Source organism: Tamandua tetradactyla, chromosome 11 (genome assembly GCF_023851605.1).
Source record: "Tamandua tetradactyla isolate mTamTet1 chromosome 11, mTamTet1.pri, whole genome shotgun sequence".
Taxonomy (NCBI): Eukaryota; Metazoa; Chordata; class Mammalia; order Pilosa; family Myrmecophagidae; genus Tamandua; species Tamandua tetradactyla.
Genome location: NC_135337.1, coordinates 14,708,172 through 14,725,555, shown reverse-complemented (window position 1 = coordinate 14,725,555; position 17,384 = coordinate 14,708,172). Strand labels below are relative to the sequence as shown.

At 37.8% G+C, this 17,384-nt stretch overlaps 1 protein-coding gene across 1 annotated transcript in view; it reads right to left on the bottom strand.

Annotated features, from left to right (window-relative positions):
• LOC143649069 (mitochondrial adenyl nucleotide antiporter SLC25A24-like) overlaps window positions 1-17,384 on the bottom strand; it is an 84,262-nt gene that overhangs the window by 11,240 nt on the left and 55,638 nt on the right. The window contains 1 exon segment of the mRNA XM_077119343.1: window positions 8,788-8,929. Within this exon segment, the coding sequence (XP_076975458.1) occupies window positions 8,788-8,929 (142 nt within the window).

Genomic DNA, 17,384 nt, shown 5'->3' with positions numbered 1-17,384 from the left:
TTGAAAGTCACTTCCCCCATCTTTGCCTCCTTAACCCACCTGAGCCTTCAGTTCTCAGTTGAAGAAATGTTTCTCTAAGAAAGTTTTCCAGGACTCCCTCCAAGAAACCCAATAGAAAAGAGCAGCTGAAAGGTTAAAGACCTATGGAGATATTTTAGTAGTTGCACAGTGCTGGGTACGTAGAGGTTGGAGTTCAAGTCCAACAAGATACAGAAGCTTTGGTAATCACCGGGATATTAGATAACACCTCAGAAGGGTCACCCCAGGAATAAAGACAATACCCTAAGAGTAAGTATCACAAGATAGATGTTAAGGCTATGCCTTTGGGGAAAGCACAAAGCTCAAATCCATCATCCATAACAAAGTCTAAAACTAATCCTCAACAAGTTTAACTGATCTACCTGTACAATAGCTACCTACAAGAAGAAAGTTTACCCCTATCTGGAGAAAAACAACATCATCTGCAGCCCCTACAATTCTTCATACAAAATGCCCATCATCCAATCCAAAATGAATCACGTTAACCACAAGGATAAAATGACTGAAAATGTAGAGAAAAAAAAAACAATATAAAAACAAGCAAAAGCAATTCTTAGAGTTTAAAATTATTATGTTTAAGAAATTAGAGAAAAAGACAGAGACTCACAAGAAATCTGGATCTGTATAAAAAAAAAAAAAGAACCAGATGGAAAGTCTAAAACTGAAACTACTAAAATTAACACTTTAACATATGGGTTTAATAGTAGACTAGACACAGAAAAACACAAGGATTAGTGAACTTTGGAAGATGGGCTCAGGAAAGGAAAAATATCCAGATTGAAGCATAAAGAAAGAGAAGGAATAAAAAAATACAAAAAAAGGCATAATAGGACTTCCGGAGAAGATGGCGGCTTAGTAAGACGCGCGGATCTTAGTTTCTTCTCCAGGACAGCTACTAGGGGAGTAGAAACGATACAGAAGAGCTCCCAAAGCCACGACAGAGATAAAAAAGACAGCGTACCCCATCCTGGAACGGCTGGCTGGCTGAGAGAAGCCGCTCGGGTGAGATCGCCGAGGGGCGCGGGCTTCACCGGGCGGGGCGGCAAGCGGCCGGAGTCACTCCCTTCCCCCTCCACGGGCCAGCTAGGAGAATTGGAGAGGCGGTCCCCTGAAAACACGGCGGCTGGTGCCCACACCACGTGCGGCCCCCCGGACCAACTGAGAGAATTGGATCGGAAATCCCCAGGTCGCGGAGAACGGTGACGGGTGGGGGAGGCCCCTTCCAAACTCGTGACTCCCCGGGAACGTGCACTCTCCCGGGTGGGCCGCGACGGCTGGCGCCCTCCCGCCACGCTTGTCGCCCCGGGCCGACTAGGAAATTCGGACGGGCGCTTTCCCGGGCTTCCGCGGCCAGCGACCCTCCCCGCGTTCGGACGCCGGGCCGGCTCACACTCTTCCAAGCCGCTTCGGCTAGCGAACCTCCTGGACAGCGAGAGTTTTCCAAAGTTAAAGGTCCCACAGCACCTTTTACTGGCGGGACCCGCAGACAAACATGTGCCACAAGCGCCACCTACTGGGCAGGATAAGAAAAACAGAACCCAGAGATTTCACAGAAAGATCTTCCAAACTTTTGGATCCAATACCCAGGGAAATCTGTCTAAATGCGCAGACGCCAACAGAAGATAACGGATCACGCTCAGATAATTGAACATATGGCCCAGTCAAAGGAACAAACCAATAATTCAAATAAGATACAGGAGCTGAGACAACTAATGCTGAATATACGAACAGAAATGGGAAATCTCTTCAAAAACGAAATCGATAAATTGAGGGAGGACATGAAGAAGACATGGGCTGAACATAAAGAAGAAATAGAAAAACTGAAAAAACAAATCACAGAACTTATGGAAGTGAAGGACAAAGTAGAAAAGATAGAAAAAACAATGGATACCTACAATGATAGATTCAAAGAGACAGAAGATAGAATTAGTGATTTGGAGGATGGAACATCTGAATTCCAAAAAGAAACAGAAACTATCGGGAAAAGAATGGAAAAATTTGAACAGGGTATCAGGGAACTCAAGGACTTTATGAAGCGCACAAATATACGTGTTGTGGGTGTCCCAGAAGGAGAAGAGAAGGGAAAAGGAGGAGAAAAACTAATGGAAGAAATTTTCACTAAACATTTCCCAACTCTTATGAAAGACCTAAAATTACAGATCCAAGAAGTGCAGCACACCCCAAAGAGAGTAGACCCAAATAGGTGTTCTCCAAGACACTTACTAGTTAGAATGTCAGAGGTCAAAGAGAAAGAGAGGATCTTGAAAGCAGCAAGAGAAAAACAATTCATCACATACAAGGGAAACCCAATAAGACTATGTGTAGATTTCTCAGCAGAAACCATGGAGGCTAGAAGACAGTGGGATGATATATTTAAATTACTAAAAGAGAAAAACTGCCAACCAAGACTCCTATATCCAGAAAAATTGTCCTTCAAAAATGAGGGAGAAATTAAAACATTCTCAGACAAAAAGTCACTGAGAGAATTTGTGACCAAGAGACCAGCTCTGCAAGAAATACCAAAGGGAGCACTAGAGTCAGATATGAAAAGACAGAAGAGAGAGGTATGGAGAAGAGTGTAGAAAGAAGGAAAGTCAGATATGATATATATAATACAAAAGGCAAAATGGTAGAGGAAAATATTATCCAAACAGTAATAACACTAAATGTTAATGGACTGAATACCCCAATCAAAAGACATAGACTGGCAGAATGGATTAAAAAACAGGATCCTTCTATATGCTGTCTACAGGAAACACATCTTAGACCCAAAGATAAATATAGGTTGAAAGTGAAAGGTTGGGAAAAGATATTTCATGCAAATAACAACCAGAATATAGCAGGAGTGGCTATACTAATATCCAACAAGTTAGACTTCAAATGTAAAACAGTTAAAAGAGACAAAGAAGGACACTATATACTAATAAAAGGAACAATTAAACAAGAAGACATAACAATCATAAATATTTACGCACCGAACCAGGATGCCCCAAAATACGTGAGGAATACACTGCAAACACTGAAAAGGGAAATAGACACAAATACCATAATAGTTGGGGACTTCAATTCCCCACTCTCATCAATGGACAGAACATCTAGACAGAGGATGAATAAAGAAATAGAGAATCTGAATATTACAAAACTACTAGAGCTAATAAATGAGTACAGCAAAGTAGCAGGTTACAAGATCAACATTCAAAAATCTGTAGCTTTTCTATACACTAGCAATGAACAAGCGGAGGGGGAAATCAAGAAACAAATCCCATTTACAATTGCAACTAAAAGAATAAAATACCTAGGAATAAATTTAACTAAAGAGACAAAAAACCTATATAAAGAAAACTACAAAAAACTGTTAAAAGAAATCACAGAAGACCTAAATAGATGGAAGGGCATACAGTGTTCATGGATTGGAAGATTAAATATAGTTAAGATGTCAATCCTACCTAAATTGATTTATAGATTCAATGCAATACCAATCAAAATCCCAACAACTTATTTTTCAGAAATAGAAAAACCAATAAGCAAATTTATCTGGAAGGGCAGGGTGCCCCGAATTGCTAAAAACATCTTGAGGAAAAAAAACGAAGCTGGAGGTCTCGCGCTGCCTGACTTTAAGGCATATTATGAAGCCACAGTGGTCAAAATAGCATGGTATTGGCATAAAGATAGATATATCGACCAATGGAATCGAATAGAGTGCTCAGATATAGACCCTCTCATCTATGGACATTTGATCTTTGATAAGGCAGTCAAGCCAACTCACCTGGGACAGAACAGTCTCTTCAATAAATGGTGCCTAACACTTATCCACTGTTGGTGGGAATGTCAAAGGGTGCAACCACTGTGGAAGGCAGTTTGGCGGTTCCTCAAAAAGCTGAATATAGAACTGCCATACGACCCAGCAATACCATTGCTAGGTATCTACTCAAAGGACTTAAGGGCAAAGACACAAACGGACATTTGCACACCAATGTTTATAGCAGCATTATTTACAATTGCAAAGAGATGGAAACAGCCAAAATCTCCATCAACAGAAGAGTGGCTAAACAAACTGTGGTATATACATACGATGGAATATTATGCAGCTTTAAGACAAGATAAACTTATGAACCATGTAATAACATGGATGGACCTAGAGAATATTATGCTGAGTGAATCCAGCCAAAAACTAAAGGACAAATACTGTATGGTCCCACTGATGTGAACGGACATTCGAGAATAAACTTGAAATATGTCATTGGTAACAGAGTTCAGCAGGAGTTAGAAACAGGGTAAGACAATGGGTAATTGAAGCTGAAGGGATACAGACTGTGCAACAGGACTAGATACAAAAACTCAAAAATGGACAGCACAATAATACCTAATTGTAAAGTAATCATGTTAAAACACTGAATGAAGCTGCATCTGAGCTATAGGTTTTTGTTTTGTTTTGTGTTGTTTTGTTTTGATTTTACTATTATTACTTTTATTTTTTTCTCTATATTAACATTCTATATCTTTTTCGGTTATGTTGCTAGTTCTTCTAAACCAATGCAAATGTACTAAGAAATGATGATCATGCATCTATGTGATGATGTTAAGAATTAATGATTGCATGTGTAGAATGGTATGATCTCTAAATGTTGGGTTAATTTCTTTTTTTCCGTTAATTAAAAAAAAAAAAAAAAAGAGAAGGGATAATTGGAGATGAAGGGATACAGACTGTACAACGGGACTGGATATAAAAACTCAGAAATGGACAGCACAATACTACCCAATTGTAATGCAATTATGTTAAAACACTGAATGAAGCTGCATGTGAGGTATAGGTTTTTTGTTTTTGTTTTTTTTGTTTTTTTTCTTTCTATTATTGTTTTAATTCTTATTCTGTTGTCTTTTTATTTCTTTTTCTAAATCGATGCAAATGTACTAAGAAATGATGAATATGCAACTATGTGATGTTATTAAGAATTACTGATTGTACATGTAGATTGGAATGATTTCTAATTGTTTTGTTAATTCTTTTTTTAATTAATAAAAAAAAAAGGGAAAAAAAATAAATAAATGGTGCCTAGAGAACTGGATATCCATATGCAAAAGAATGAAAGAAGACCCATGTCTCACACCCTATACAAAAGTTAACTCAAAATGGATCAAAGATCTAAACATTAGGTCTAAGACCATAAAACAGTTAGAGGAAAATGTTGGGAGATATCTTACGGATCTTACAACTGGAGGCGGTTTTATGGACCTTAAACCTAAAGCAAGAGCACTGAAGAAGGAAATAAATAAATGGGAACTCCTCAAAATTAAACACTTTTGTGCATCAAAGAACTTCATCAAGAAAGTAGAAAGACAGCCTTTACAATGGGAGACAATATTTGGAAATGATATATCAGATAAAGGTCTAGTATCCAGAATTTATAAAGAGATTGTTCATCTCAACAACAAAAAGACAGCCAACCCAATTACAAAATGGGAAAAAGACTTGAACAGACACCTATCAGAAGAGGAAATACAAATGGCCAAAAGGCACATCAAGAGATGCTCAATGTCCCTGGCCATTAGAGAAATGCAAATCAAAACCACAATGAGATATCATCTCACACCCACCAGAATGGCCATTATCAACAAAACAGAAAATGACAAGTGCTGGAGAGGATGTGGAGAAAGAGGCACACTTATCCACTGTTGGTGGGAATGTCAAATGGGGCAACCACTGTGGAAGGCAGTTTGGCGGTTCCTCAAAAAGCTGAATATAGAATTGCCATACGACCCAGCAATACCATTGCTGGGAATCTACTCAAAGGACTTAAGGGCAAAGACACAAACGGACATTTGCACACCAATGTTTACAGCAGCGTTATTTACAATTGCAAAGAGATGGAAACAGCCGAAATCTCCATCAACAGAAGAGTGGCTAAACAAACTGTGGTATATACATATGATGGAATACTATGCAGCTTTAAGACAGGATAAACTTATGAAGCATGTAATAACATGGATGGACCTAGAGAACATTATGCTGAGTGAGTCTAGCCAAAAACTAAAGGACAAATACTGTATGGTCCAACTGATGTGAACAGACATTCGAGAATAAATTTGGAATATGTCATTGGTAACAGAGTCCAGCAGGAGGTAGAAACAGGGTAAGATAATGGGCAATTGGAGTTGAAGGGATACAGACGGTGTAACAGGACTAGATACAAAAACTCAAAAATGGACAGCACAATAATACCTAATTGTAAAGTAATCATGTTAAAACACTGAATGAAGCTGCATCTGAGCTATAGGTCTTTGTTTTGTTTTGTTTTGTTTTGATTTTACTATTATTACTTTTATTTTTTTCTCTATATTAACATTCTATATCTTTTTCGGTTATGTTGCTAGTTCTTCTAAACCGATGCAAATGTACTAAGAAATGATGATCATGCATCTATGTGATGATGTTAAGAATTACTGATTGCATATGTAGAATGGTATGATTCCTAAATGTTGGGTTAATTTCTTTTTTTCCGTTAATAAAAAAAAAAAAAAGAGAAGGGGTAATTGGAGCTGAAGGGATACAGACTGTACAACGGGACTGGATGTAAAAACTCAGAAATGGACAGCACAATACTACCTAATTGTAATGCAATTATGTTAAAACACTGAATGAAACTGCATGTGAGGTATAGGTTTTTTTTTTTCTTTCTATTATTGTTTTAATTCTTATTCTGTTGTCTTTTTATTTCTTTTTCTAAATCGATGCAAATGTACTAAGAAATGATGAATATGCAACTATGTGATGTTATTAAGAATTACTGATTGTACATGTAGAATGGAATGATTTCTAATTGTTTTGTTAATTCTTTTTTAATTAATAAAAAAAAAAAGCCATAAAAAAAAAACTACAGTGAAACACCACTTCACACCCACCAGGATAGCTATAAAAAAAAAAAACATACTCAAAAAAAAAAAAGGCATAATAAATATATGAGGCATGGGAACTAATATAAATGTAATTGGAATATCAATATGAGAAGAAAGACATAATGGAATGGAGAAATATTTGAAGAATTGTGACTGGGTATTTTCTAAAAACTGACAAATATCTATTCAAGCCAAAGATTTTAAAATCACATGTGTGATAAACAGAAGGCAAACCACATTTTAGGCATATCATTGTCAAACTTCTGAAAACCAAACACAAATAGAAATCTTAAAAGCATCCAGAGTAAAAAGAAAAAGGAAAACAGTAAGTACATTAAAAGAATAGCAATAAAACTGATGGCTAGCTTTTCAACAGAAATGATGGAATTCAGAAGGTAATGGAATAATATCTTAAAGATGCTACAGAAAGAGAAAAACAAAAACTGGGAGAATGTTGCTAATAGATTTCTCTAAAATAAATAGTAAAGAGAATTCTTTAAGTAGAAGTATAATGAACCCAGGGGGGGAGCAAGGAAATTCAGAAAGAAAAAGAAGACAAACTAAAAGGGTTTTATTTCTATAAATAAACATTGATTTTTAAAACAATAATGTCTTGTAGGTTTAAAATGTGCTGAAGTAAAATATATGGCAATGGTATCACAAATGGGGTAGTGGAAATGAAGTTAAATTGTAAATCAGTAAAAATACTAATTTAAGGTAGCTATCATCAACATAGAATGAATATTGTAATCTCTAGGATAACCATTAAAAGAATTTAAATAAAAGACTACATAATTAATAAGCTAACAGAGGAAAAATAATGAACATACCTGACTAATTCAAAAGGGTGCAAAAAGGGGAGGAATAAAGGAAAAAGAACAAATGGGACCAACAGAAAATAAATAGCAAGATGGTATGTGGTCTCCACTTAAACTCAACTACAGCAGTAACTTAAAATATAGATATACTAAACTTTAATTAAAAGACAAAACTATCAAACTGATATGAAGAAAGATCCAGCTATATGTGTTTCAGAACAAATACACTTTATATATAAGGATTCAGGAAGGTTGAAAGTAAAAGGAGGTACAAAGTTATACCAAGCAAAAGGTAACTACAGCAATATCAGACAAAGTAGACTTTAAGGCAAAAAACAATAATAATATCAGTGAGAAAGAGAGACATTTCATAACAATAAAAGGAAGGATCAATCCTTAATTAGAATATACCTAATAATTTAGCTTCTAGCTATAATTGGCAAAAGTTGGCAAATTTAAAGAAAGGTTAAAGAAGTCCACAGAGATTTATAACACACCTCTATATGTATTTCAGAACAAATACACAAAGAAAAAGCCTACATACAACAACAGCTAATTCTCCAAAAGAGTTTTCAGGAATAGACAAAATTATTTGTGGTGACAAAAGTCAGAGGTATTTATTTTAGTTCTTTTAAGTGAAATAGAATCGTTGTATCTTATGTTGCAAAAAAACTTCAAATGCCATTTGGACGGATACACAGATTTTGAATCCTTTATCATCACAATCTTGTGAAGTCTAGTTCACATATATACTAGACACCCAAGAGGGTGTTTTCATCTTAATATGGTTATAGATTTCAGATTTGATTTATTAAACTCAATTTGAAATAACTGCACCATTAGCACTAATATGCAAAGGATTTCCTAATTTTGTCTTTAGAAAAAGGGCCAGTTCCAAATGATGGAAATGAGGAGGATTCTAAGATATTCTTCAGACCAGAAAGCAAAAAAGTTAATCCCTAAACTACCTAGGGCTTTTTACACTGTCAACACTTCTCACCAAAAACAAAACAAAACAAAAGAAAAACCACCTCACCTTGAACCTGCATGCGAGTTCTCACGAGGTTCAGGGGGAAACTGGCAAACTGACCACAAAAGTTAGACAAAGCGTTACAACTCACCAAGGTCACCAGCCCAGGACATTCTACATAAGTGTTTAGCCAGGAAATCTTCAAAAGCTGCCAAAGAACAAAGTAATAATGTACTGTAAAAACTATTACAAGAAAACCTAAATCATAAAAGACTAATATATTTTCTTACCACAGGCATGCACTGTTTCCTAACTTCTGTGTTGCACTGTAGCAAAGACTATAAAAGGCAGGATGCAGCAATCCAACATGAAGTAGTAAGAGCCATAAAGTACGCATTTATGAACTGCTGATTTCTAGTGTTACTTAATGCATTTAAAGTGAACAAAAGCCTAAATATTTCAAGGACTCAAATGATCTATAGATTACCTCTTTTTCTCTGCACCATCCTAGCAATTAGAATTAGCCAGATGGGTTCTCTAGGTACAAACAACCAGAGATCAGAGAACCTTAGTGATGCAAGCCCTGACTACATACCCTGAACTTTCAGAACCCTGATTGCTTAACCTTTAGGGAAGTTTACCTTGTAAAATTGCATTCCCTCTGACAGCAATTTTTTGTTTCAGAACCCATTTACCCTCTTAGAAATTATTGAGGACCCCTAAAAGCTTTGGTTTATACAGATTATAGCTATCAATATTATCTATCATATTAGAAATTGAAACTAAGAAAAAAATTTAAATACAAGGATATAGTCTTATTAGCCATCTGAGTGATGATGTCATCACACCATCCAACCTCTGGAAATATCCATTGTATACACCTACAGGATTGAGAATGACAAAGATAAATAATAATGTCTTTTATATTATGAAAATAATTTAGGCTTTGTGGGCCCTCAGAAAGGGTCTTGGGAACCCCCAGAATCTTCAGACTATGCCTTAGATAACTGGTTAAATGCTTTTGAAATACTGAAATAATCAAATCAGTATCTAAAAATGCTAGATAATGCCAGTGATTTCTTTTAAGGCTCTCCTCATTTAATGTTTCCCAAAGTTGTCTAGTTACCAGATTCACCCAGCATTTTTACTTTTTCTACAACTGCAGGCCAAGACTTATAAATTGGTCATGAAATCAACCTAAGGAGAGTCACAAACAGCATTTTTAAGGAAATAAATGGGAGAAAAACATTTCTTTATTTCCTTAAAAATAAATGGTGGATGGTGCAGAGAAAAAGAGGTAATCTATAGATAATTTGAGCCCTTGAAATATTTAGGCTTTTGTTCCCTTTAAATGCATTAAATAACACTAGAAATTAGCAGTTCATAAATGTGTGCTTTATGGCTCTTACTACTTCATATTGGATTGCTGCATTCTGCCTTTTATAGTCTTTGCTACAAGTGCAATACAGAAGTTAGAAAAGAGTGTATGCATTATATGTAACCAGGGTGAGAACTGTTTTGGAAACTTCTGTAACATGTACATAAATTTATAAATGTATGTCATATCACAATGTAAAATATACTCTGACTCAGTGTCAAGATATATAAGTTTGGCATGCAGTCAACAGATGACTGGTGCTAGAAGAGTCTATTTGGATGTGGTCATAAGCAGCCTTATGTGTTTTTTTTAACATTTTTTATTGTGAAATATATAGATAGAACGGTAATAAATTTCAAAGTACAGTTCAACAAGTAGTTATAGAGCAAATTTCAAAGTATACTAGAGGTTACAGTTTCACAGTTTCAGGGATTTCTTTCTGGCTCTTCTAATACACTAGAAACTAAAAAGAAATATCGATGTAGTGATTCAGCAGTCATAATGCTTTGTTAAATCCTAACTTCTCTGGTACCACCACTCCTCTGTATTATGTAATCATTCTCTCAGTCTTAAGGGAAATTTGGGCAATGATCATTCCAAACTTCTTCATGTTGATAAGGGGATATCAACATTATGGAGTAGAGGAATGCAACTGGTTGATGTTCTGAGAGAGACTGGTACCTCTAGGTTTCAGGGCTTATCTGGCATAGGAACAATCTGGAAGTTTTAAGTTTCTGAAAAATAGACTTACTAATTAAAACTTTTATAAGAGTCATAGATAGAGCCCTGGGTTTTCTTTAGGGTTTTCAGGAACACTGCTGGTTGGGGCTTGGCATACTGTGGCAATTTGTAATATATAGTTGACGCTTACGTAAGTGTAACCCCAGAATGACCTCTCAACTCTATTTGAAATCTCTTAGCCACTGCAACCTTGTTCTGTTACATTCCTTTTCCCCCTTTTGATAAAGCAGGCATTCTCCATCCCACAATGCCAGGGCTAGGCTCATGTGTGGGAGTCATTTTCTCCATCACACAATGCCAGGGAGATTTACATCCCTGAAAGTCATGTTCCTTGTAGGGGGGAAGATAATGAGTTTATTTGCAGAGTGGTCTCAGAGAGAGCCACATCCGAGCAACAGAAGAGGTTTTCTGGGAATGACTTTTTTTGCCTATTTATAAGTAGACCACTTGCCATTACAGAAATAAGTTTAATAAGGGCCAGCCTCAAGATCGAGAGCTTGGTTTATTAAGTTGGGAGTCCCAGTGTGTGAAAGAATATCAGGAATTTCTCAGGTGAGGAATTTTAATAGGTCCATATTTTTTCTCCAGTATATCAAGGGATTTTGCAAATACATTTTTATTATCTGCCCCAAATACTCTGGACTGTATCATGGTATTACATTAAGCTATATAGAATCATCAGATCTTGTTCTCTATTCTAGGCCCCATGTATTTAGGTTGTTTAAAAAATACTGGACTGACAAGTTAAGTTAGATAGTGTGCTACAGAAAATTTAAATTTTGGACAGGATAAATATCTCTTCCTTTGGTCTCACATACAAGTTGAAGTTTTGAAATACAGTCTGTATTCTGATCTACCTTAGTCCCGACCAGATCAGCTTCATTTATATTTCTAATTGAAATCTAATCTTCTTTGCATCTTCTTTAACAGTGTGCTGTATGAAGTAGCTGACCTTCAGAGCTGTAGAACTCTAACTCTGAGTCCTAGGTATAAAAACAGATACCCAAAGTTCCAGGGAACTACCAGGTTATACACAAAAATCTCAGCATCTCATAATTTAGAAATAACACTTAAAACGCAAGAATAAATGTGATTGCTGTAAGAGCTTACAATCTATACCCTAGTTTTCTTCTAAGCATTTTCTAAATGGGACCATACGATATTTTTCCTTTTGTTTCTGGTGTATTTTGCTCAGCATAATGTCCTTAAGGTTCATTTCACTCATTACATGACTCAAAACTTCATTTTATATAACCACACAATATTCCATCATATGTATACATCACAGCTTGTCCTTCCGCTCCTCAGTCGATGGATCCCTTGGCCATCTGCATCCATCGGCTATTGTGAAATAATACCACTATACGTATACATATCAGTGTGTAAATGTCTATTCATGACCCTGTTTTCAGTTCTTCTGAATATATTCCTAGTAGTGGGATTGCCTAATCCTATGGCAACCTATATTTAGCCTCCTGTGGATCCACTACATTCCCTTCCAGAGGGGCTGCAATATTACTTCCCTATCAATATCGAATGGGTATACCTCTCTCTCCACATCTTCTCTAGTACTTATATCTTTTTGTTTGTTTATTTATTTATTTACTTATTTTTGGCTCTGTGGCTTTTGTTTAGATATAGTCACACGTACCATATATTCTATCAAAAGTATACAATCAATGTCTCATAGTATCTTCACTTCGTTATACAAGTGGGTTCTCCCAACCCCATTTATTGAAGAAACTATTCTGTCCCAGTTCAGTGGATTAGGGGGTCTTCTCAAAAATTGATTGACCACAGATCTGAGGGTCTATTTCCAAACTCTCGATTTGATTCCATTGATCAATATGTCTATCTTTGTGCCATTTTGACCACGGCACAAAGATTGACTTATTTGGCTTTATAATAAACTTTGAAGTCAGAAAGTATAAGTCTTTTTCCTACTTAATTCCTCTGTTTCAAGATGTTTTTGGCTATTCGAGGCCCCATTCCCTTTCAAATAAATTTGATAACTAGCTTCTCACCAAGCTTCAAAGTAGGTTGTTGGAATTCTGATTGGTGTTGCATTATATCTGTAGATCAACTTGGGTAGAATTGACATCTTAATGACATTTAACCTTCCTATCCATGAATACAGACTGTCCTTCCACCTATTTAGATCTTTGATTTAGTAATGTTTTATTGTTTTCTGCGTATAGGTCCTTTACATCCTAGTTAAGTTTATTCTTAGATCCTTGATTCTTTTAATTGCCACTGTGAATGGAATCTTTTTTTCCTAATTGCCTCCTTGATTAGGCTATTACTAGTGTATAGAAACATTACTGATTTTTGCACATTAATCTTGTATTTGACAACTGTGGTAGTTAGATTCAGTTGTCAACTTGGCCAGGTGAAAGCACCTAGTTCTGTTGCTGTGGATATGAGCCAATGGTAGGTGAATCTCATCTGTTGCTAATTACATCTGCAGTCGGCTAGGAGGCGTGTCTGCTGCAATGAGTGACGTTTAACTTAATTGGCTTGCGCTTAAATGAGAGAACGCAATGTAGCACAGTTTAAGCAGCTCGGCATTCCTCATCTCAGCACTTACTTGCAGCTCAGCCCAGGCCTTTGGAGATGCAGAAAGAAGTCACCCCGGGGAAAGTTGTTGGAACCCAGGGGCCTGGAGAGAAGACCAGCAGAGACCATCTTGTGCCTTCCACGTAAGAAAGAACCTCAGTGGAAAGTTAGCTGCCTTTCCTCTGAAGAACCAACAAAATAAATCCCCTTTTATTAAAAGCCAATCCATCTCTGGTGTGTTGCATTCCGGCACTAGCAAACTAGAACAACAACTTTGTTGAATTTATTAGCTCAAGAAGTTTTGTCATAGATTTCTCAGGATTTTCTAAATATATGATCATGTCAACTGCAAACAATGAAAGTTTTACTACTTCCTTAGCAACTGGGTTGCCTTTTATTTCTTTGTCTTCCATAACTGCCCTAGCTAGAACTTCTAGCACAATGTTGATTAATATGGTGACATGGACATCCTTGTCTCATTTCTGATCTTTGGGGGAAGGCTTTCAGTCCCTCACTGTGGAGTATGATGCTGTATGTGGGTTCTTCAAATTTGCCCTTCATCACATTGAGGAAGATTCCATCAATTCCTACCTTTTGAAGTGTTTTAGTCAGAAAGGATGCTTAATTTTGTTAAATGCTTTCCCAGCATCAATCAAGATGATCATTTGATTGTTTATGTGTTGCATTACATTGGTGGATTTTCTTGTGTTGAACCACCTTGCATGCCTGGAATTAACCCCAATTGGTTGTAACATATAATTATTATTTTTTTAATGTACTGTTGAATTTGATTTGCAAGTATTTTGTTGAGAATTTTTGCATCTATATTCATTAAGGAGAATTGGCCTGTAGGTTTCCTTTATTGTAGTATCTTTATCTGATTTTATTACTAGAGTGATTTTAGCTTCACAAAATGAGTTAGGTAGTATTCCTTTTCCCTCAATTTTTTGGAAGACTTAACAAGAATGGTGTTAGTTCTTTTTGGAAAGTTTGGTACAATTCCCCTGTGAAGCCATGTGGCCCTGGGCTTTTCTTTGTTGAAAGGTTTTTGATGATTGATTGTGTATCTTTACTTGCTATTGGTTTGTTGTGGTCTTCTATTTCTTCTAAAGTCAGTATATATTGTTCATGTGTATCTATGAAATTGTCCATTTCATCCAAGTCATATGGTTTGTTGGTGTATACTTGTTCATAATATCCTCTAATGACTTTCTCGTATCTTCAAGGTCCATGGTAATGATCCTCTTCTCATTTCTGATTTTATTTGTTTGCATACTCTCTCTTTTTTCCTTTGTCAGCCTAGCAAAGGTTCTTTGATTTTCTTAATTTTCTCAAAGTACCAACTTTTGGTTTTATTGATTCTCTCTATTGTTTTTTTGTTCTCCAATTCACTTATTTCTGTTTTGTTGTTGCTGTTGTTGTTCTCCAATTCACTGATTTAATCCTTGTCTTCTAGTTTGCAAGCTGCTAGAATGTGATTGTAGTGGTTAGGGTCAGGTGTCAACATGGCCAGGTGAAGGTGCCTAGTTCTGTTGCGGTGGACATGAGCCATTGGCATGTGAAACATCTATCACTGCAGATTGCATCTGCAATCATCTGGGGGAGTGCTCCTGCAATGAGTGATGTTTAATTTAATTGGCTAGGTGCTTAAATGAGAGAGTTCAAGGCAGCACAGCCCAAGCAGCACCTCAACATACCTCATTTCAGCACTCGCAGCTCAGCCCAGACCTGTGGAGATATAGAAAGGAATTAACCCAGGGAAAGCTGTGGGAACCCAAAAGCCAGGAGAGAAGGCCAGCAGAGATCGTCCTGTGCCTTCCTATGTAAGAAAGAACTTCAGATGAAAATTAGCTGCCTTTCCTCTGAAGAATTTTAAGTTTTTAACTAAATAAATCCCCCTTTATTAAAAGCCAATGCAGGACTTCCGGGAAGAAGGCCGACTAGAGGAGCTCGAGATTAGCCCTGTTCCATGGAAAAGTTAGAGAAGGGACAGGAGGGCAGCTGAGGCAGCAACTCAGGAGTGCAGCTGACCTGGGAGAAGCTTGTGCACCACATGGGACAGCCCTGGTTGCAGTGGCTGAGGAACTCAGAGGCAGAAAACTGGAGCTTGGTGCAGAGGCGTGGAGCCCGCGGGATTGCACAGATGGGAACACGGGACTAGAAAGTGAGCCAGGCCGCGATCCTTGGGTGCACTACTCTCACCAGCGCAGCCCTATGACCTGTGACTCACCCCACACCCCACGCACATGAACCCCATCACCTGCCCCCAATCACCATGCTCCAGGCACCCCCACCCCACCAGCCCCCAGTGCACATACCTGCCCCAAACCCCCACCCCAAGTGCAGCCCAACACACCTCTCCTGCACCCCTCTGGAGCACTACCTCCACCTCCCTGTTCCCTGCACGGTGTTGCCAGCTCATAAAGGTTGCAGGCACTAACCTCCATACCTAGGCTACCCTTGCCCCCTGACTATAGTGTCACACAGCCTCACCCTGCCCTCCCTGTGCTCAGCACACCGGTTTACCAGGCCCAAACATGCACACGGGCTCCCAATCACATCATTCAGCTCTGGGAGCCGCACTTAACAGCAGTCCTAACGGCACATGCTCACAGTCCTCAGCTTCACTTCTCAGATCTGAGACAATACCAACCTGCGCAGCCAGGTCTCATCTGCCCCCAATCCATGAAGGCATAACGCTGACCTGCTGCCAGAGCTCTATGCATGCACACAAAAGGCCCCATGCCTTGGACCAGCACACACCAGGACTATGCTCCCCAGACTGGTGCACCTGCACAGCTACATCCTCCCTGGCCACTGGGCACCCACGTTCACAAGCATCAGTATAACATCCCCAACCTACGCCCATACCTGACCTGAAACAAATCACCATACTGAGTGCTCCACCCTGTGCCCTGCTCCCTGCTGTACAACCATCCCGCAAACACAAGGCCTTAGACTACTGAAAGAAATCAACTCCCAAAGTAAATCAATCAAGATATCTATATGCGATGAAAACGCAGATCACTAAGAATATCACAATTCAGACAGAAATAGCCCTGCCTAATGACCAAATTAAAACACCTGAAGATACACAGACCTTGGAACAACTAATCAAAGATGTTCATACAACTCTACTTAACAAAATAAGTGGGATAGCAATTGACCTAAAGGAGATCAAGAAGACAGTAGAAGAGCACAAAGAGGAATTTGAAAAAATAAATAGAAAAAATAGCAGAAATCACAGAGATTAAAGACTCCATTGACCAAATAAAAAGCATACTAGAGGTACACAACACCAGATTTGAAGAGACAGAAGAAAGAATAAGTGATAGAGAGGACAGGATAATTGACTTCAAACACTCAAAACAGCAAATGGTGGAAAAATTGAATGGGAACTCAGGGAAATGATAGACAAAACAAAGCATGCAAATAAAAGACAGACAAGACAAGGCACACAAATCTAAGAATCAATGGTGTCCCACGAGGAGAAGAGAGGAGAAAAGGGCTAGGAAGAGTAGTTGAGGATATAATGGGGGAAAACTTCCCAACCCTCATAAAGCACATAAATATACAAGTCAAAGAAGACCAAAAAACTCCAAACAGAATTAATCCAAATAACCCTTCCCCAAGGCACATACTGATCAGTCTGTCAAATGTCGGAAAGAAGCAGAAAATTCTGAAAGTGGCAAGAGAAAAACAATCTACTACATACAAGAGAAATCAAATAAGACTGAGTTCAGACTATTCAACCAGCACCCTGGAGACGAGAATGCAGTGGTATGATATATTCAAGATCCTGAAATAGAAAAAGATGTCCAGCCAAGAATGCTGTACCCAGACAAATTGTCCTTCAAAATTGAGGAAGACATTAAAGTTTTCAAAGGCAAAGAAATCCTGAAAGAATTTGTCAACAAGAGACCGGCCCTGTAAGAAAAACTAAAAGGAGTTCTACCAGCTGAAAAAAAAGACAGGAGAGGGAGGTCTG